Consider the following 21,038-nt stretch of genomic DNA (forward strand, 5'->3'; position numbering starts at 1 on the left):
TACAGGAAGCGTCCACAGTTAGCGAGTTAGCCATGTTGCAGCCAACTTCAGCCATGTTGTATAGGAAATCAAACCTGCGCAGATATTGCGCAAAGCTTTTCGTCGCCTAAATAGAATATTTAAAATGATAATTTATGTACTATATATACAGCATAGAGACATATAAAGTGTGTTTTCCATGGTGAATGTGAAAAAATGAGCAACGTTTTATTTTTTTATTTTTTCCCCAAACCTTTCTTTATTTACAACAAAGAGGATTGCCATACGACAACAGTAGAACGAATGATCACAGTGAAAAAAAAACAAGTGTAATATTGTTTCTCTGTCTGGATTGAAAAAACACAGATATAGTCGATATTTAGCTTAAATCTTTCCAGCACTTCTTTAAAAGGGTAAAATCGATGTAAAATATTGAAGTATACTTCTTTCACTTCATTGTTAATACAATATTTATTTAGAAACCGTCACTCAACATGTGACATTAAGACAACAACAGAAAACACTTAGGCACCATAGTGAAATAAGGATAACATAACAGGCATGACTTCACTTTCAAATGGTTGATACATTCAACATGGCAACAGGACGTAGGGTAAAAGTAATAATAATAAAAATAAATAAATAATATCAAAATAACGCAACAGAAAAGGTACGCAATAAAATCAGAATTCTTGGAGCATACTAACTGTATGCGTACATTTCTTATTGTTTGTAAGTTGGATAGACTCACTTTCTAAATTCAGACAAATTTGTAATGTACATCTTTCAGTTTGTTGGGGATAACAAATGTATATGGGAGAAGCCGTGTTGTTTCCCATTGAATGTTAGAAAAATGGGAATTACACACAAATTTCCTACGTGGAGTGATTTTCCTTTTGCTGTAGAATTTCTTATATGTTTGTTAGTACATTTGTGACTTTTAATATTTTCTCCTTTAATAAAGAAGGTAGGTTCCAATTCCTGTAACTCTTGCCTCACGGAGTGGAATATCATTAGCTGAAGGCTTCCACTAGGAATAGCAGTTATTTATTTATTTTATTTATTTATTTTTATTTGTTTGATTAGGGGGAAGTCGTTGGCGATGACGTCAGTGCAGGAAGGCGTTGCTCGTCGCTCTCGCTGGGAACTGACTAGAGGAAGGGAAAATGGCGGACCTCGAAGACGTTACGCTGGACGGGAGACCGCTCCAGTCCCTTCGTGTAGCGGATTTAAAAGCTGCTCTTGAGGAGAGAGGGCTATCGAAAAGCGGGCAGAAGAATGCTCTTATTAAAAGACTCAAAGGGGTGAGTTCCGCTGCAAAATATACGGGAGGGGGGGCCACTGTGGCTGCGAGCTAACGTTAACGATGAGACGGGCTGATGCTCTCTCGAGGGCCGACAACTGAGTAACGATATCGTTACTGCCGACCAGCGTAGGAGCGAGAGTTGTCGAGTTTAACGATCACTAATCACTTGAAAGTGTGCCTAATTGCACTACACTGTGTTTTAGTGGTGTTTTCGCCGTGCATTAATATACCAACCGCAGCAAGAGCGGGAGTTCAGTCAACTTAGTGTGTAATCTCGAAGTGTGTGTTTGTGTGATGTTGTCCTGTTAGCCCGTTAGCTCCCCTGGCTAATGCTGCGAGTTGAGCGGTGGCCTTTAGCGACTGGCTCGCTGCTGTTAACGTTACCGTTAACGGAAGTGTGCCCCAAGCACTGTTGATGTGCATGAGTTTAGCCGGGAGGTTAACGTTACACCAGTGAACTTAGTAGCTTGACAAGTTTTTATCCGCTAACGCTAACTCCAAATGTGAACACTGTGTACTTGAATAGACATATTACGCTGTGTTTCGGAGCCGTTTTGCTCAAATTTGCTCAAAATGTGTTGTAGGCCTGTGAGCTTCCAAAGGTGCTGTATGAGCCGGTTTGTTTACATTGCGGCAGGTAATCAACCTTATCTCGTCCGCCATGAAAGTTGGGACATTCTTTTCGTTTTCAGCGGTGTAGTCCGGTTAACATTTGTCCGCTGAATTGCGCCATGAAAATAGCAACGGGTGTTTACAATTGCTTTCCAGTGTTGACGAAAAAAAAACACCCAATAATACATTGTTAGCTGAACTATGTGTGTATTTGTGTGTTCGAGTCAAAGGGAGAAAAAGACATATACTAAAGTGAATTATGTGAATTTCTATAGATATTTTTTGCTGCATTGGGGAGTGCTTGCCTTTAGAAAGCCTTTATTTCAGCACCTGCTTTGAAGAAAAAAGTTGATTAAAGGAGAAATTATAATCATCAATTAAAAACATTTAAATTTAAACATCAGTCTGGTTATACTGGAGCCGTAACACACATGCAAATGTAAAATACCAAATTGAACACCATATTTCTTTAACTGTATGTGTTTAACTACTCAAGACATTAATAATACATTATAAAGTCATATTATCATAGTTTAATAATAACGTGACAATAAGGTAAGAGTTACTATTGTTTATCTGCTTCCCAGCTTCAATCTTTCCTTGCTGTGAACCTTACTGTCTCTAACTCATGCACACGTCTTCTTGACAGTTCCACAGTCCCACTTTAATGTACAATTGTGAATACACAGTGTTGATCCGAACTTTCCAGTCTCTCTACCTGGGAGGATGGTCACAACTTTCTGGTCATCCAAAGCCAAAATAATAACAGAAAGTCAGGAGAGCCGTCTAGCCTCTGTTCCACTGGCTTCTCTAACCAAGAGTTGTTTTTTTTAATGTCTTTCTGAAAAGCTGAGACATGTTCCTGGGATAAAGCGCAGGTGTGCAGTTCTCAGTGGAGGACTGCATAATTGAAAAATACACTATATATGTGGCACTGATAAATTTAAAAAAATCAACCATAGTTTTCAAAACCTCCACACTTTTAATATTTTAAACTTCTCCATCCTGTATCACCACTAACTTGGTCTGTACAAGCTCATTTTGTGCAGCCACTATTAAAAACTACAGAACTGTAAAAACAATTCCATAATCTGACACACCAAATCCACTGCAAACATGTGGGTTACTGTATGGACACTTCAGTTTGATCGTGCATTGGTGAGGTAGCCTAAGTTAAGTGGCAAATGATACTGTAAATCAACTGTGTCTAAACACATACTGGTAATACAATACAACATGGCAAACAGCAGAAAGAAAAACTTGGTTAAAAAAACTGTGGAACAATTAAATATTACAGAATGACAGTTATAGGCTTAATAGTAGCTATTTATGGAGGTAATTTAATGTTAATTGGTGAAAGTCCCTGTTGGCTTTATAAAGTTTGAAAAGAGGCCTAATGGTACCTACTGTGGTGCAGCTGAAGTACAGTAGTACTACTGTGGTGTACAATACCATACCTTAATTTACTATACTGCACCACATGTTAAGCATCATAAATGTAGGTCATATTGGTCCAAGATGGACAGTATACCATTATTAAACATTATAATTAAAAAAGTATTTTTGTTCATGGACATGCTGGGTGAAAGAATATGAGAAGCAGAGTGGGAGGGAGGCTGCATGGCTGACCGTGAAAGTGTTGAATTAAAAATCTGTAAAATTTAAATAGTTATGTTCAGCAGCTTTTGCTTGTTACCCTGCCCACATTATTTCCAGTCTGGTCTGCTTGTCACTACAGCTTGCGGGTTGCCTTGCCTATCTGCTTGACCCTCATGACTGTTACCAACCATGTTTCTGGTTTGCTTGTGACCAGGGGAACTTTGTTGTATGTCATCCTGCTCTCTTTCTCAGCAGGTTTCCTGTCATTCTCTACTGTAAACTGTATGAAAACAGAATTCTCCAACTCTGAAATTATTATGAAAGGGAGACAGTGATGCTGCATGATATTTGTCACATCTATTTTGTGCCAGGGCAAACAGAGACTCATTATACTGTGTAAACTGTGTCATAATCAAAATGATTCATTAATACAGTACACAGTAACTAGGTTGTCATAAATAAGCCAGGTATACATTTACGTTTAAAAGCACCAGTACCGATTCTAACAAATCTGGGAGAATGCCTAATGAAGTTCCATGTCTCAATAACAGGCTCTCATGCTGGAGAATCTGCAGAGGACCTCCACCGCTCACATTGGACTGCAGCCAAACTCTCAGGTAAGTTCTCAAAGATGCATTTTATTTTCTTCCCATGCAATGATCTCTGAAGTATAAATGACACAATCTGCATCAGTACAGTTCCCGTACACTTCTACAAAAAGTACGTGAAAGTGGCCCTGAACGCTTGCAGCCTGTTTTCAAAAGTCTCTCTGTATTTAGATTGGTGAGGAAATGAGCCAGAACAGCTTTATCAAGCAATATCTGGCTAAGCAACAGGAGCTCCTGAGGCAGCGTCTGGAGAGAGAGGCTCGCGAGGCGTATGAAACCAATGGTAAGTATAGGTAGAATCCTCCAGTGCAGCTAAGTGATTTACTGCACACATCTCTGTTCATGGCACAAAATGTTCTTTTTTTAAATTTTATTTACTTTCTGTAAACAGATCAAGAAGACCACACAGAAGTTAATAACAGCACCTCAGGTCCTCCTCAAGCCCAGGTCAGACATAATTTTCTTTTTCTTCCATATTGTTTATCAGTTACATTTTCTAATCTTTTTGTCTGGAGATTCTCCATGCTCTAAAAGATGTTTCACATTTGAAAGGACGCTGCTGGTAAGAATTGTGCCCGATCATTTTCATAGGACAAAAGTGGCATCATGCTGTGACAAAATAAGTTTCAGCTCCCTTTCTGTCCTCATCAGGATGTCACACCAGTCTTGGCTGACCAGCACAAGCCCCCTGGCCCCTCTGGTGGAGAGGGACTGTATGGTGCAGCAAATGAGGGTGAGGGTAACGGGAACCAGGAGGCAAACATGTCTGGTCCTCCTGCTTCTGGCTCTGTGCCCTTGCGTGTTCAGGGTGGTGAGCACCGGCCAGAGAGGGGTGCCGCATCCAGCGATTTCGCGGCTGACAGCGACGATGATGATAGCGAGGATGGTGAAGAGGACGGCGATGATGAGGATTGGGACAGCAACGTTCGCAGAAGAAGTATCAGAGAGCCAGCCAGAGGGCCCACAACCAGGGAGAGGTCTGGAGCATCTTGTCAACCCCAGCAGCAACACATCCCTTCCCTTTTGTCTCCTCAACTCCGCCAGCCAACCCCTCCTCCCTCCCCACCTCCAGAGTTATCATTCCCCTTGCCTGACACCCCTAAACAGAGCCCCCCGAGTCCAGATGTAGCCCCAGCTAGGCGCTCATCCAGTTCCTCCAGCTCTGGTTCCTCCAGCAGTGGCAGCCGCAGTAGCAGCCCAGAGCCTCAGAGGAGTGGACACGCCGAGCGCAAGCCCGGGCCATTGACCCTTCTGGCACGTAAAATGGAGTCAGAAGGTGCTTTCTCTGGGGCAGGTTGGCATGGCGGCAATGGGGAAGGCGATAGGCAGGACAGCAGTTTGCCTTCAGCTACATTGTTTCCTGGCAGAGGGCCTCCAGAGGGTCTGGTATCTGCCATCACTCACACAGCCAACACTGCAGGCCATGTGGCATTTCCCATGATTCCAGGCACCAACCAGGGTGTCACAGGAGCAAATTCGGCCCGTGTTCAAGTACCTGTGAGTGTGCTCAAGGCCACTGCAACAGAGGAGAGGGACAGAGAGAGGGACTCTGAGATAGAAAGAGAAAAGGCCCTTGAGCTGGAAAGGCAAGAGAAGCAGAGGAAACTTGAGCAAGAACGAGCACTAGAGGTAGAGCGGGAAAGAGCTCTTGCACTGGAGAGAGAGAGAGCTCTGGAGCAAGAGAGATTTGAGCGACAGCAGGCCTTAGAGAGAGAGGAACGAGAAAAGGCTTTGCAGCTGGAGAGGGAACTTGCTCTAGAAAGAGAGAGGCAGGAGAGGGAACAAGCTTTGGCTAAAGAGAGGGAAGAGCGAGAGCAAGCCTTAGCAAGAGAGAGGGCTCTAGAGCTTGAGAGGCAGAAGGAACTCGAAAGACAGAGGGCCCTGGAGCAAGAACGTCTGCAGAGAGAAAGGGAGGAGAGGGAAAGGCGTGAGAGAGAAGAAATGGAGCTAGAAAGAGCTAAGGCTTTGGAGCGGGAACGAGAGGAGAGAGAAAAGGCTCTGGAGCAAGAGAGGTTAGAGAGAGAAAGAGCTTTGGAGGCTGAGAGAAAGGAGAAGGAGAGGATTGAAAGAGAAAAGGCTTTGGAGCAGGAAAGGTTGGAAAGGGAACGGTTAGAGAGGGAGAAAGCCTTGGAGCAAGAGAGAATAGAGAGGGAGAGAGCCTTGGAGCAAGAGAGAATAGAGAGGGAGAAAGCCTTGGAGCAAAAGAGAATAGAGAGGGAGAAAGCCATAGAACAAGAAAGACTAGAGAGAGAGAGAGTCTTGGAGCAAGAGAGACTAGAAAGAGAGAAAGCCTTGGAGAGAGAAAGAGAGAAAGCTCTAGAGCGAGAAAGAATCGAAAGAGAGAAAGCCTTAGAGCGAGAAAGAATTGAAAAAGAGAAAGCCTTAGAGCAAGAGAGAATAGAAAAAGAAAAAGCTCTAGAGCAAGAGAGGTTAGAGAGGGAGAGAGCCCAAGAGAAAGAGAGGTTAGAGCTTGAGAGGAAGGAAAAGGAGAGACTTGCGAGAGAGAAGGCATTGGAGCAAGAGAGGTTAGAGAGGGAAAAAGCCTTGCAACGGGAGAGGGAGGAAAAGGAGAAGGCGGAGAGAGAGGCAGCTCTGGAACAGGAGAGGAAGGAGAAGGAAAGAGCCGAAAAGGAGAGGAAAGAAAGGCTGGAGCGGGAGAGAGTTCTAGAGCAGCAAAAACTTGAGAGGGAGAGAGAAAGATTCGAGAGGGAGAAAGCCATGCAGAAGGAGAAGGAGGAGCAGGAGAGGGCCCTGGAACAGGAGAAAGAGAGAGCTAGGATGGCTGAAAAGGAGAGGGAGAGTCACCTCCCTCCATCCAAACGTGGCCGTGAGATTGGTCTCACCTCCCTGCCCACTCCTCCCCCCCTCTCCACAGGACCAGGTAGAAAGTCTTCGACAGAGGCAGGAGCGCAGGAAGACGCCCATGCTCCAATGTCCCAGAGTGAAGCCCAAGCAGCAGAAGCAGGTGCACCCATGTCATCAACACCTCTGTCGCCACAGTCATCATTCAAGAAGTTCCGGTTCTTAAGGGACTCAGCCCCAACTCAGCCCCAATCCTCTACTTCCATGGTCATCAAGCGGCCCCGTACCTTCTCTGATAGCCCCCAACCGCAGGCCTCACCCATCTCCTCTCTCACCAACGTCGGGGAACGGCAGCAGGAAGGACACCAGCCCTTCGCCGAACAGAAAGATAGTGCAAGACAGGAAGTTGCCGTCGCCGGGGCACAGGGTTCTGTTAGGAGCCAGTCTGAGGAGGAGACTGCTGTAAGTACCACACTGCGTCCCAAAGAAGAAGGGGCCACAAGCCTTGGAACGGAGAACAAAGACAAAGCTGGTTCAGTGGCGACGGAACAGGCTGCTAAGGAGTCCACCAAAAAAGCTAAAGATGTGGATGAAGGCAAGGGTCCTTCAAGCCCAGTGGATGCTGCACAGCGAAGGGGAAGAGATGCAAAGAAGGAAGAGAAACACAAGAGACAAAGATCATCCTCTAATGATTCCTCTTCCTCCGAATCGGACTCTGGGTCCTCATCATCTGGGTCCTCTGGCTCATCCTCATCTTCTCAAGAGAAAACCTGCTCCACTTCCAGAGGCAGAAAGGTACATAGTCTAAAAGTAAAATTTCTTTGTCTTTGACATATAGTGTCACATTTTGGAACCTTGTCATATTTTAAGGTTGTAAAGAGAATTACAATAGAAAATATTTTATCAGTTTTTTACACAAATAAACAGAAAGAATGACTCGTTTTAATGCAAAGTGAAATAAAATCTATACAAATTCATTTAAATTAAGCATAAATAGACACAATTTCTCCCATTTAATCATCACTGTGTGTGGCTAACTGCTTTTGAAAATCTCATTATAAAAATTGTAACGGGGATCACATGAGTGCAATCAAGGCATGACAAGTATTCCCCAGGACATTGCTTCCATTCATGCAGCTATTTCCAGCAGCTGGATGTATGCTGAATTTCCATACAGTTTGGATAATTGCATGGTAACTATTAGCAACCATGTTCAGTCTATGATGCAGACATACCCTGCGTGTCTTCCATGAAACAGGAACGTTTGGTTTGAAGGCATCGCAGTGTCTCAGCTACATTTCTTCACTCGTATAGACCTCTATGGCTGCAGTTTGAGTGTCACGGCAGGCAGCTTAACATAATATCGCCTTATTTATGTGCCTAAAGTCACTCTGTCACTCAAATGGCATTATCGCAGCAGTCGCCCCACTGCTTTCTGCTGTGTTCATTTGTTGGGATAAACTTATATTTGTGTGTAACAGTACATTCAGGCATATGGATACAAAGAGACAAACTGCCTCTTTGCTGTCCTGTTTTTGAAGTGGAACAAAGATGTTTGTGGTCCCAGCTTCGTTCAATGTACCATAAGCAGGTTCAGCAGTTGTGTGATGTAAAACTTTCTCTGCTACCAGGCTTGACCATGGGTGTATTTTTGCTTCTTTGTATATTTGCAGCTGGCCGCTGCTTGTGGATAAAACTTCAACCGACAATGAGTGGTGTAATTTCTTCTCTATCCATATGTCTGAACATGCCATATAGCTACTGTTGCTACTTAATGAACACTTCACAACCTGGCTTTTACTCCAGAGATTGATCTGTAGGTTGACAGTGCTGGTGAGGTTCGCTGACATACCAGAAGTTGATTCTGTCATTTAGATTTTCTGCAAAAGATGGTTTGAAACTTGAAGCAGCTGTTTGTATATCTTTTGTTCAGTGCATAAAATGTTTCACTGCTTTCTCCCTTGTGCTTCTAGGAAGGGAAACCTGAAAGAGATTCCTCACCACAGCACAGGGTGACTGTAGAGGCTCAAGCTGAAGGTGTAAAGGAGACTCCAAAAGCCTCCACTTGCAAAAGAGAGATGTCTGTAGAGAAGAGTAACACAACTGCTGATGGAGCTAGTCGCACCGAGGTCAGTTGCTAATAATATACCTCCAGATGTTTTTGAGTATATGTTCAAACAAGACAACTACATCTTTAAAAAAATTCTTATATATTTTACCTAAAATCAAGAGTTCCACTACAGATGTACAAAATGATGGCTTTAGATCTGGCCTTTTTTGTCCCTTCGGTGGTGTTATATGAACTGCTTCACCAACATATATTTTCACATCTTATTCCCCTTGCTGCCCTTTTGAATCCCCAGAAACTGTTCACTGATGCACCAACCAGAGAAGAGACAAAAAGGAAGAGAAAGGACAGTGAAGAAGAGGAAGAAAAGAAGGACAAACAAAGGTCTGCTTTTAAATCTTATGTTTATGTGTCAGAATAACACACACAGGTGAATGTAGGCTTACAACTCCCAAGTGCGCGGGTTGTGAACAGGGTGTTTAGTAATGTTCAAACTCTATTGACATCTGCTGTTTAGTCAATAGTGCATTCTTTCATAGAGCATGAGCAGTGGCTATTTATTCCAGCTCAGCATGCGGGGGTTCTACTTTTCATGTAATCTTCAAATGTTTAATTTCTTCATATTTTTTAAAGAGTTTCACCAAAGGTGGTTCAGTTTTCCCACTGTTTCACAGCCTCCCTGGGTCATCTGCATCACACTGATCAGTGTTGTTGGTGTCTTCTTCCTCAACAGAACATGTTTAAAGACCATATCTAACAAAATACAAACTTGGTTTTATCCTTTTTACTGGTGCAGTGCCCGTTCAAAACGTGCCTGTTCAGAACAGGCCAGTTGCTTGGCCTCCAGCCACTTCAGTACATAGAAAAATTAATACAGTTGATGTGAGGTGTGAATGAGTATATACACCAACAACATGAAAGAAACTATCACAATCTATTATACACAGATGTTATAAATAATGAGTACTCTAGTAGTAAATACATATTCTTTTCTCATTTCAAGTAGTCTAGAATAAGGGCTGCATTTAAAAATAAAATAATGTGCATCTTAAAATAAAGCGGATCGAGCATATTGGGCTCTTAGATTGTTCCTATTTTCTTGGCCTTCAGTTCGGATTTGAGTGGGTATATTTTCTCCACGTTTGCTCTGTGCTTTGTCTGTAGTGGCACTTCACAATTGCCATGGGCTCAGAGCGTATGAGACAAACTGGTTTTGAACTGCCCGTGGAAATTATTTCCTTCGTTTAATGCGCGCAACAACAGTCATTGTGTATTGGGCTCTGAGAGCTTCCAAAATGCAGGTGACCTACGCTCAACAATGTAACTGAACACCTCCTGTGTAGTCACTCGCTGCTGATCTGCTAAACATGCTGCTGACGCTATGCTTTCTGTCTAGACAGGGATCGCCGGTTTATTCAAAGTTTATTCATATTAAACATAAAATTGCACCAAATTCGACACTGCCCTCCCTTTGGTCCCCAGCCATACACCTGCCAAGTGTGGAATCGATCGGATGAACAGTTCAAGAGATCCAAGAAGGACATACATACAGACAGAGAGTCCTTCCTTTAGTAGACAGATGAGGAAAACATTTATGCTATTTGTTTACAGTGTGACATCATGTGCAAAGGCATTTCTGAATGGTTTGTTCAAATTTCACTTTCATAAAGGAGTGAGGGTTGTGCTCAGCTATTTTGGGCTAAGGGAACCATTTCATTTTGCTCTTAGATTTCAATACTCTCACCCATTAAATACAGTTGTCATTTCCATCTACACCTCCTGTTTTTATGTAGATAAGAAATCACAGTGGAAATGTCTTATCCCCCTTTTTTTTTTTTTTTTTTTTTGAAGATGCAGCTTTAGAGTATTTGTGCCACTCACCTACATACTTCCACATCACCAGAAACATGAAAAAACATCACAATGTGCATGTGCAGAGAAAACAAATTAATTCATTAAAATGAATGGAGAGCAGCAAGTGTGTTTCTTGATGAGTTAAAGAACAGTTGTGGATACTCTGTATATGAAATGTTTTGTTGTTTCAGTCTCTTTACAATATTCTTAGAACACTAGTTGATAGAAACTGTTTGGCATTTTCAGGGGAATTTTGTAACTTTTTCATGAAAACGTAATCACTGAGTTTTTCATGAGTGACTTAAGTTAAAAGATGATTGGCAAATTGCACCTTGTTGAACAGAAGCAGTTTCGTAGGCCAGTCAGTGTAATGCCAGAACAAGGTGACTGTTTTCCAAGTGATACAGTTGAAGATTAAAGGAAGTTTGCAGGTTGATTGATGTAATTTAAAGATGTGGTTTAAGAGCTTCAGTTAAGAAACAGGTGAAAGGTATATGCAGCCTTGCGATAAGTGAAAATTGCACAATTAGTGTCAGTGGCAGAGAGACGGAGTTGTAAAAACACTGGAGGCATCAAATATCGAGAGTATTATTATAAAGCAGATTCTGTGGTCTGTATGCTGTAAAATGTTGCTTTGTTTCCTCGCTTTAACGCTACCATTACATCATATAATCCCCCTCCATCAGAGTCTAGCAGTCTGAATGCTTTGTGAATACAGTACAGCGGTGATAAAACGGTGTCACATGCCTGGTGTTGAATTTCCCATCAGGCGATTGATGAGACTGCCTTGAAGCCGGTGTGGCTGAGAAGATGCGGGTCCTTTTTTTAATACATGATCATTTTTTCATTCGTTGCAACATGGCCGTGCTTCGTCGATGGCTTTAGCTACCGATGCCGGTCTATGTTTTTTTTTTTTTTAACATACAGGGGCTCAGCTAAACAGCACACGAGGCTTTGTCCGTCGCAGATTGTGGTTGACAGCCGTGCGGACATGAATGCTTTCAGAGAAGAGTAGTCTGTGGTGAGAGGAAGGTATGAGGGAGGGAGGGAGGAGAGGTGGCTCGCTGCGACACTGTGTTTTTTTAGCAGCAGTCACAGTCTGTTGGCTGCGTTTTAACCGAGCACAGTTTGTCTTTGCTGTGAACTTCCCCCAAGTTAATTTAGGCGGAATGAGTGGACGTATTCACGTGCGCGCGCATGGGGGTGACATGAGACGTGTCAGGTATTGTGTAGCTGCCGCTGAGCGTTTGGTTCGGTCCGGACGGACGCAGCAGGTCTGAAGGAGGACTGCGGTGGCTCTCTCCTCCTCGGCTCACTTGTTTGACCCCCGTTGACAGAATTAACAACGCCTTTGTGAAATTGCAGAGGTGTATACGGCCGGCGCTCTTAATGTAGCATCACCTGGTTGCCGTTTATGTATCTCAGTGAGCACTTTCACCCGCAGAGATTTTTAATACGTTTTTTATGCTGCCTTGTGGTCATTTTAAAGAAATTTGTTGTCTATGGAAAATGATGCATACCGTTTTCTGTAAATGTTACATTGTAATGCAAAAGCTTTCACTAGTTTCATGAGATTTAAAGGAACAGCAGTGTTTTTTCAAGTTTAACCCGTTTACTACGAATTATGTGTACTTCACAGAACTGCCGATAATGTACAAAGCATATCATAGTGATTTTGATTTAAAATTAAATTTTGACCATTCCTAAATCTGAAATACAGAAAGTTTAATTTTAGGTTGTATTGACATATTTATATGTTTGGAAGTTAGACATTCCAGGTTTCATTGGTTCTATTAAAACATGTATTCTGTTACATTTGTGTACCTTTTTTATTATTTTTGTTGAGACCTACTGTCTCTAATTGCCTGTTTTCCATTTCTGTCTTAATGACAAATTTAGAAGGAGAACGTGTTTCCTCTCAATTTCATTCTATTGGTCTGCTCATCTGTTTCTTCTATTCCTGCTGATATGTATTTTTGACACTACACAGGCAGGTGATGGAGTCTGCCATGGCAGAGCCAGAGAAGCTTCCAGAGACCAGCGAGGAGGTAAGGCAGCTGAAGAACCGTGAATCATCTTGGTCCTCAAAGCTGTCTGTAGCTGAGGACTTAGATGGACGAACCCATGTGAGCTTTAATGCACATTATAGTGGAATCTCTTTAATTTGCACATAGTTTTTATTAACCTGGATACATTACACTGTAGGTCATTTGAGTATGTCTAATTTCTTTGTTGAAAATCTTTGCTTTACATTTTAAAAATATATTCCCGTTAGATGACTTAATGCCCTTTTCACAAGTGGTAGGATGTGTGTAGGTAGTTAGATTTTTTGATTTGGCTGTTTGTAAAACCTTTGTTGACACTGTCATAGGCAGAAACAGCAAGGGTATTTTCTCATTGTGGCTGATGTTTAAACCCCAAATGATTGCTTTGTTATAAAGGTGCTCATGCCTCTTCCATTGCCCCTATTGGTACCTGCATACTACCTCTGCCACTACTACTACTACTACTGCTACTGCTGCACCTGTTCCACTGTCCCCAAGAATCCAGAGTTGACCACAGATAAGCCCCCGAGGCTGCACTGCAGAGGGACACCCCTGGCAACAAAGGCTGCCTCATTTTCATGGATATGGCTGGCACAAGCTATTGATCGGACTAGATGATTCAAAGAAGGGGTTGGCTAGTCAGTGTGGCCCAACTCTCTTATCATGTTATCCACTAATCTGGCCATGCACCTTTAAAATCAGCACGCAGAAGAGATGCGCAAGGAAGTGTGTTCACATCAAGACAAGGCTGCTGCGAAACCTTCTCAACAACCGAGTGGTTTTCAGATTTTCATTCTGAGACATTTTTACCCCACAATAACTTGCAAAAAAGTGGGCATTATGGACATGTGTTGGTGAACTGTAACATTGTTGACAAAGGACATTTTGGATTTTGTTAATCTCTTGGAATGGGATTTCTCCAGCAAATACCCTTCTTGGATACTATGCGAGTTTTCAAATAACCCAAATCTTCTATCTGGACTGCAGTGGGCAGTTTTTATTTGAACTGAAGAAGGACTTGCCATTTAGGTCCCTTTCAAGAACAGCCATCGCCAGAGATTTGCTACTTGTGACTCTCTATATGAACTTACTGCCCCTCAAACTCAACTGTGCGCACAGTGACTGTTGTCAACATTCATCATCTGGTCTCCAACTCATTGGACTCGTTTCTGTTTGTTGTTATAAGAGCCTGCCACAACTTTAAAAGGACTTTTGTCAGAACACCTGAGGATGACAGCTTTGGCCAAAAGCAATTTCAAGCCCCTACCCCAATGAACTATTGAACCCATCCTGCCAGCCAACCAGCTTTCAGATTTCCACCCAAACATCTCAGCCACCTTTGATTGGACCCTTGTTGCCTAGATACAGTACATGCAGTCGTGATTGGGCCATATCCAAACCAGTAAGGATCAGGTGGCAGTGGTACCAGGGAATAAGTAGACGTTTATTCACTGTTATATTTCATAGTTATTTTGAAAATGCTTAGTTTCCAGTCATTTTCTCTGTAGTCTTGCTGGGAGAAGCAGCATTTAAAAAAAAATGTGCATCTTATTTGTGGCCGCATCAGTTTAATCAAAATTATTGAACTGAACATCTGTTTTATAATCTTTGTTGACTTTCACATCTGTGAAACTAACTTGACTTGATATGTCTTTTGAGAGACAAAGTTTTAAAACAACAAAATTTCATCTCTGGAATTTAAACTGCAGTATTTTCATCTGCTGACTGCAACTACAATATACGCTTCAGCACAAATTATAATCTATAGGAATCTATAGGTGTAGATTATTAACTAATTATGAATGACACACAGTTAACTACCAGTATAATACACAAAATCAACACAGCTTGGTGCAATCAGTAGCGTTGAATTTGAGAAAGATGTTGCACAGCAGTTTCTATCATTCACTCTCAGTCCCTACTTGTCCCACTTCCTGTTATTGTTCCACCTTCCCTCCAGCCAGTCCTTGATGACCATTTGTCTCAAGCCACATTGTCTGCTTTTCACCTCTCCCATGTATCTTGGGTTGTTTTTATCTTCTTGTGTTTCAGACACCTAAGGCCTTCTCAGCTCGTAAGATCTCTCTCAGCAGTGAGTACCCCTTCCTGACTTTTACCAACATTCATAACACTTCATTAGTTTTGGTTTTGTGCCTTTTTCCATTTCATTATTGTAGCTTTTTAAAATGATGTATAAGCGATTAATGGCAACACAAATGCATCTTAAATAATGTGGATCGCTTGATTGTGGATCTGTATTTTAATATTATATGGCCAAAAGACTGTTGGGTGCATGTACCCTTGTACATGAATATGCCATGTGCCTGTGGATTCAGTGATTTTTTTTCGTTGTTGTTGTTATCTCACCAGGCAGCAAATTGTCCCCAGGCACTGGCAGTGCAGAGGGCGAGCAGGACTCCGGGGCCGCGGCCGGTCGCAAGAGGAGGTGGGGCTCCAGCACAGCGGTCACTGCCAAGAAACCTTCCATCAGCATCACCACAGATTCACTCAAGGTATTTGCACCATAGCTATACTAATGTTACATTTTGGTTGCTGTGAATTCCCATGTGGATGCATAGATGCACTGTGAGACACTTGCACAGCCTCTGTCTTCTGTGTTGAATGTAGCAAGCTCATATCCATCCTGTGTTTTTTGTCCTCAGTCTCTGATCCCAGACATCCGGCCCTGTATAGGCCAAGAGGCAGTAGTGGACCTGCACCCAGAGGAGGCTGTCCTCTCCGGGGCTGAGGATGAAGAGAGGGAGCGCTCTGACCAGGACCTTCAGATTCGACGCACTGTCACACAGGTTGATCTGCAGCTCTCATTGTTTTTCAGTGAATGACAGGAACTGTCTTTACTTCAGGAAAGTCTGAGTTTATCTCTCCTTCTGTTGAAGGTGGTGCACTCGGAGAGCCAAGAGAATGGACAGAAAGAGGCGAAGAGGAGCAGATGTGAGGAGATGGAGGAGGATGACCTACAGGGAGATGGAGAAAGGACAGGCGTCCATGAAGAAAAGATGGATACCTCCTTTCCTGCAGCCATGGAAACCCAGTCACCATCACATACCAGCCATGATGTAGAAATCAACACTGGTAATAGATCCAACTTGAGTTTTTGCTAGTTTTTCCAGGACAAAATTGACATAAGCTGCTTAGAGAACACTAATGAAAGTTCAGGTCAGGTGTGTCTACATTGGAAGTACTGTGTTTGTAATGGAGATACTGTGTTTACTATTCTTCTTTCCTTATCCTAGTGACCGCCAGCGACACCCTCATTCGTCGCTCCATCAGCCAGCAGAAAACAGGTGTTTCCATCACTATCGATGATCCTGTGCGCACGGCCCGACAGCCTTCTCCTCCACGTGGCAAAGTCTCCAACATTGTTCACGTCTGCAACCTGGTGAGGAGACGCTTTCCTGCTCTGCTTTATACCGTTTACTGGCAATGGGCTTGGGCTGATTATCAGTTGATACTGCACAGTGCAGCATGGATGGAAAACATAACTTAAGAAATGCTGCCAGTGGTGAGACCACTGTTTTTTTTTTTTTGTGGAGCTATTTACATGCATGTGTTGCCCTGATGAGACAAGGCATCATGTTTCTTACTGGCTGTTTCTTGTCTTGAGCCACCTTTAAACTGATCCAGCCTCTTGGATTGGTGTTCAAGGCAGTTCAAATTTTATGTAGCCTCTCAGATGTTACAGCCAGGCTTCTTTTTATAGAAACTAAATGGCCTCTTTACAGGAACAAAGCATATTTTACCATTTGTAAAGTATCAGGCTGTTGTTTTATCTCTTTACTGTTATCAACAAATCCCATGGAAAGAATCAAACAGCCATTCATGTATCCTAACTTTTAAGTTGCCACAGTGTTATAGCTTACCCCTCTTCTCCATAGAATTCCATTGTCATCCAGAAACTAACACAACAACATAAGAAAGTTACACAGTTTGCATTGAGTAACATATTCTGTCAGTAGAATGCACATAATAGTGTTGCATGGTATACTGATACTAGAAATGTATTGCAATACCCTGCCATTAAAAACAGTACTATACCGAATTTATCAGTACTGGTACTTTAAGAATGACAGTGTTTTAATTAATTAATTAATTAAGAGCTATATTTGCTATGAGTTGCGTTGATGTGCGGCAGCGGGGCAGTGTGCGTGTGCAGCGCTCTGCTTCCACTCCCTGCAGGCTTAGTTGGCGTGCCAATGTTTTGTTTTGTTTTTTCTCATATGCACGCTGCAGCTTTCATGGTGACAGAACGAGAGGCACGACTGCTGGTACTAGTGCTCTTGCCGACTGTCCACGGCTTGCCGACAAAGCAGACAAACGGAGCGAAAATGGCATTATGTCGATTAGATAACCGGCGGTCAGGGCAAGCTCACGGACACCACAAAGCCCGTCTATAAAAGATGTTGGTTGACTGAAGCTGCACTCATGTGTCACATGCAGACTGAATATATTATTCCATTACTATTCCTGATTTTTTAGGTTTTTGCCATGGTATCATTTCAGTCTCGGTATCGAGATATTTAGGCAGATATTGTATCAAAGTCATAATTTTTGGTATCATGACAATACTGGCACGTAAACCAGTGTAGCTTATTCTTCCTTGCAGTATAAACACATAGTCACTTCCCCAAGCATACACAGTGATATCTGCCCGACATGGAGCCACGCAGAGATTAAGAATGTAATCGCAGAACTGATTCAGAATAAATAACACTGCCTGTGTTCATTGTGATGGAGGCCCAGTGCAACAAAGTGGCTCTTGTGTGACACAGAGGCATATGCTATGTATGTCATGCTTTGGCTCGAGACAACACTGGTTGTGGTGTCTTCTGGGGATATGTTGTTAATAAAGATTTTAAGTGATTCCAGGATTATTCTGGAAATGCACTCCACTAACAGTGAAGTTCAGAATTGATTTTTCCCAGATCTCCTCTGAGGACCTCACTGTATCTTTCTGGAACAAACTGTTAAGATCAGGCTAAACAACTCGGCCACCTTCCTAAAAAAAATCTGTTTAGAAATATTTCATATTTGTAGTCTAACTTTTAATTGAACCAAGCTCAATGTGCAGTCTTTTATTTTTGTTAAATTATTACCTTTTTGTAATATTTTGTTTAGGTGAGGCCGTTCACTCTGGGGCAGCTGAAGGAATTGCTCAGCAGAACTGGTACCCTGGTGGAGGACGGCTTCTGGATTGACAAAATCAAGTCTCACTGCTACGTCACTGTGAGTTATAACCGGATTGCTTCTGGCCTGGGGAGGATTCTTTTCTGTCTCGTGGAGTTAATTTCTTCTCTCTGTGTTTAGTACTCGAGCTCAGAGGAAGCCGTCACCACACGGGCAGCTCTTCACGGAGTGAAATGGCCTCAGAGCAACCCAAAAGTCCTTAGCGTAGACTTCTGCCAGCAGGATGAAGTAAGACCTTTTAAGTTTTCAGTCTGTTTTTGTCTCTTATGCCCACAATCCTCTGCCATCTGTAGTCTGAGCATGTCTCTGCTTTGTAGCTGGACTTCCACAAAGGCTTGGGTGCAGCCGACAGACCTGGAGCAGAGGAACAGGGGCCTGGCTCCGGCCGCGGTCGAGCATCGGGCCTGCCCTCCCTCCTCCCTGAGCGAGACCAGTGGGCAGAGCGCGAGCGTGAAATGGAGCGCAGGGAGAGGGCCCGAGCAGAGCGGGAGTGGGATCGTGACAAGGTCAGAGAGTTTGGGAAACCCGGAGAAGAGAAAGAGGGAGGTCCCCGGAGGTCGCGCTCCAGAGAGAGACGACGCAAGGAGAGGGGGAAGAGTAAGGAGAAGAAGACCGAAAAGAAGGGTGAGAGATGCAGACATGAGATCAGACTGTATTTGCATTAGATGAAATAGACCTTTTTTTAATACTGTGTCTTTTTCTGGCAGAGAAAACAGCTGAAGACCCCCCTGCAAAGTTGCTTGATGACCTGTTTCGAAAAACCAAAGCAGCTCCTTGCATATACTGGCTTCCACTTACCGAGGAGCAGGTGAGAAACAAATCTCTTTCGTTTCTACTTTTTGTTTGCTTTCTCTCCAGTTTAAAGTACAAGACCTGGATATCTAATTCAAGTCTTGCTCTGTGCATTTTCATCATTTTAGTTTGTTCAGCGGGAAGCTGCCAGAGCAGAACGGATGAAGGAGCGTGAGAAACGGAGGAAGGAGCAAGAGGAGGAGGAGGAGGAGAAAAAAAGGGAAGAAGAACGCAAGGAGAGGATGAAAGCCAGCGGCGGCACCACGGGAGACCGGAGTGAGGGTGAGAAAGACAAGGACAGAGACAGAGAGAGGGACAGAGACAGAGACCGAGGTAGAGACAGGGACAGGGAGAAGGAGAGGGAAAGGGAAAGGGAGAGGGAGAACGACAAACGCAGGGACAGCTACCGTAGGCCGGGAGGCAGCAGGGCAGGTGGGGGCAGACGCTCGCGCAGCCGCAGCGACCCGCGAGAAAGGCGACGTTAACGACCAATCAGCCGATGGAACTGTCCTAGAGACCACCCTCTTCCATTTGCCTTTCACTACATGTACTTTGTTACAACTAAGACCCAACAGAGGACCAACCGATGTCGTCACCATCTCTCAAATTGTCACCTCAAAGCACATCTACACCTACACACAGTCATGCTTAAAGGGGACCATGATTTTTTGCAGTGTTGTTTCCCAGAGTGCTGTACGTCTCGCTCCTGTCGAGGTTTGATATATTTTCTTTATACGTTTGCATCTCTTTTTCTTTGGTTTTCGTCTTGACGGCATAGGAGTATGGCACGCTGGGTAATTTGAATTATTTCTCCCGATGTTCCCCATTTGCCCCAAAGTGTAGGTGCCAATTACGATTTGCAATCAGTTGTCGTCGCCATCTCTGCAATTTGGATGAGGAATCCTTTTGTTGCTGCATGTAGTCCAAGGCTCTCTTTGCCAGTCCTGCCTAAAGAGAAAAACTCATCCCTCTGTGCAGAGGCTTGCGTAAATCTGAAAATATTGGAATTGATGTGTTTGGCATTTTGTACAGACATATAAGATTACTAAAAACCCAAGTCTTTAAATGAGGCAGCTCTGGGGTATTTTTGGACAGGTGTGGAATAACTACTAAGGCAATGCAGTGTTCCTCTCTCCCGCCGTTTAGTTAAGAGATGAGACGATTTTCTGTGGGAGAGAATCTACATCTGCCACACCTGACACAACTTATGATTATGTCCTTACCATTGATTCTCTTCTTCCTCCCTCCATTTCCTCCTCTTCCTCCAGTGCTCTTACCCTGTAGTGTCATTACAGGCCCAAGAGGGGAGGCTGCATTATGAGTTTTCTCACAATGGTTTTAATATTGTTTTTTAATCGTTATTTTATCATTTTAGTACAAAGGTTTGTTTTTGTTTTTGTTTTTTTTTTTTTAATTTTCTTCTTTGAGTACGCCTATCAGTGGTGAATGTACAAATAATAAAAATTGAAGTTTGAAATTATTGTGATGTTTTCTTTCCATTCTCTCCGCTGATGGGGTTTGTAGTGTAATTTCTCTATTGCGATATGAATATTGATAATGAGAAAAGTTTGCTTGATTTTTAGCCATTTTCCAAGCAAAGTAGCTCAAGTTCTTCAAGCTAAGCACACACTTTACAAGACAAAACTGCAGTTACACTTAAAATCCACAAGGTGTCAGTCACAGCACACATGCCTCGCTCAGTCATGACATTTGACACAAGGAGAATTACTTCAGGCAGCCAAGTTAAACAAAGAAAATGAAATAATATTTGAGTTAGCACATACTAACAACTTTTTCAATCTCTATTCTGGAAAAAAAATGTCCCTTTCCCACATGTTCCCACGGTGCCATGTTGATGTGATGACAAGTGGTGTTTTCTTTTGTTCCAGACTCATCCTAATATTGTGGTTTCCCCCAAACTAGGAGTGTTAACCCTTTTTACCATCTCTGTATCCCACCCTTCCCTTCTTTGTCTGTTGTAAATCATGTATTTGCCCTCTTCCTTCCTCAGTTCCCTTGTTCCATCTCCCTGCTCTTGACGTTCATCCTGCAGAGCTCAGCAGTGCTCCTATGTAATTACAGCCCTATGGTCGCTGAGCATAACATTTTTCTGCCCTGATGCAACTCTGTGTGTCTGGACTCTGCGAGGACCAGTGAATCCTTCACCC

General features: G+C 43.0%; 1 protein-coding gene across 2 annotated transcripts; it reads left to right on the forward strand.

Annotated features, from left to right (window-relative positions):
* The first annotated feature begins 1,104 nt into the window (after window positions 1-1,104).
* acin1a (apoptotic chromatin condensation inducer 1a) lies at window positions 1,105-20,347 on the forward strand. Of its 2 annotated transcripts, none has more exons than XM_042428735.1 (18): window positions 1,105-1,283; window positions 4,048-4,113; window positions 4,276-4,387; window positions 4,496-4,551; window positions 4,756-7,701; window positions 8,880-9,035; window positions 9,270-9,358; window positions 12,819-12,876; window positions 14,926-14,965; window positions 15,244-15,386; window positions 15,537-15,680; window positions 15,771-15,966; window positions 16,128-16,273; window positions 18,010-18,117; window positions 18,199-18,306; window positions 18,396-18,702; window positions 18,786-18,886; window positions 18,999-20,347. In XM_042428735.1, exons 1-18 carry the CDS (start codon window positions 1,146-1,148, stop codon window positions 19,353-19,355), a joined length of 5,271 nt encoding a protein of 1,756 aa, XP_042284669.1. In that variant the 5' UTR covers window positions 1,105-1,145; the 3' UTR covers window positions 19,356-20,347. The 2 variants fall into 2 exon arrangements, with proteins under 2 accessions (XP_042284669.1, XP_042284670.1); XM_042428736.1 differs by having other exon boundaries at window positions 15,262-15,386.
* The last annotated feature ends 691 nt before the right edge of the window (window positions 20,348-21,038 follow it).

Source organism: Thunnus maccoyii, chromosome 12, assembly GCF_910596095.1.
Source record: "Thunnus maccoyii chromosome 12, fThuMac1.1, whole genome shotgun sequence".
Lineage (NCBI taxonomy): Eukaryota > Metazoa > Chordata > Actinopteri > Scombriformes > Scombridae > Thunnus > Thunnus maccoyii.

Bases quoted from the DNA above. Each gene is read 5' to 3' on its own strand.
- acin1a (XM_042428735.1), top strand. From the start codon at position 1,146: ATGGCGGACCTCGAAGACGTTACGCTGGACGGGAGACCGCTCCAGTCC. The intron at 12,877-14,925 runs GTAAGGCAGCTG...CTTGTGTTTCAG, and splicing joins TTCCAGAGACCAGCGAGGAG to ACACCTAAGGCCTTCTCAGC. The intron at 15,387-15,536 runs GTATTTGCACCA...TTTTGTCCTCAG, and splicing joins TCACCACAGATTCACTCAAG to TCTCTGATCCCAGACATCCG.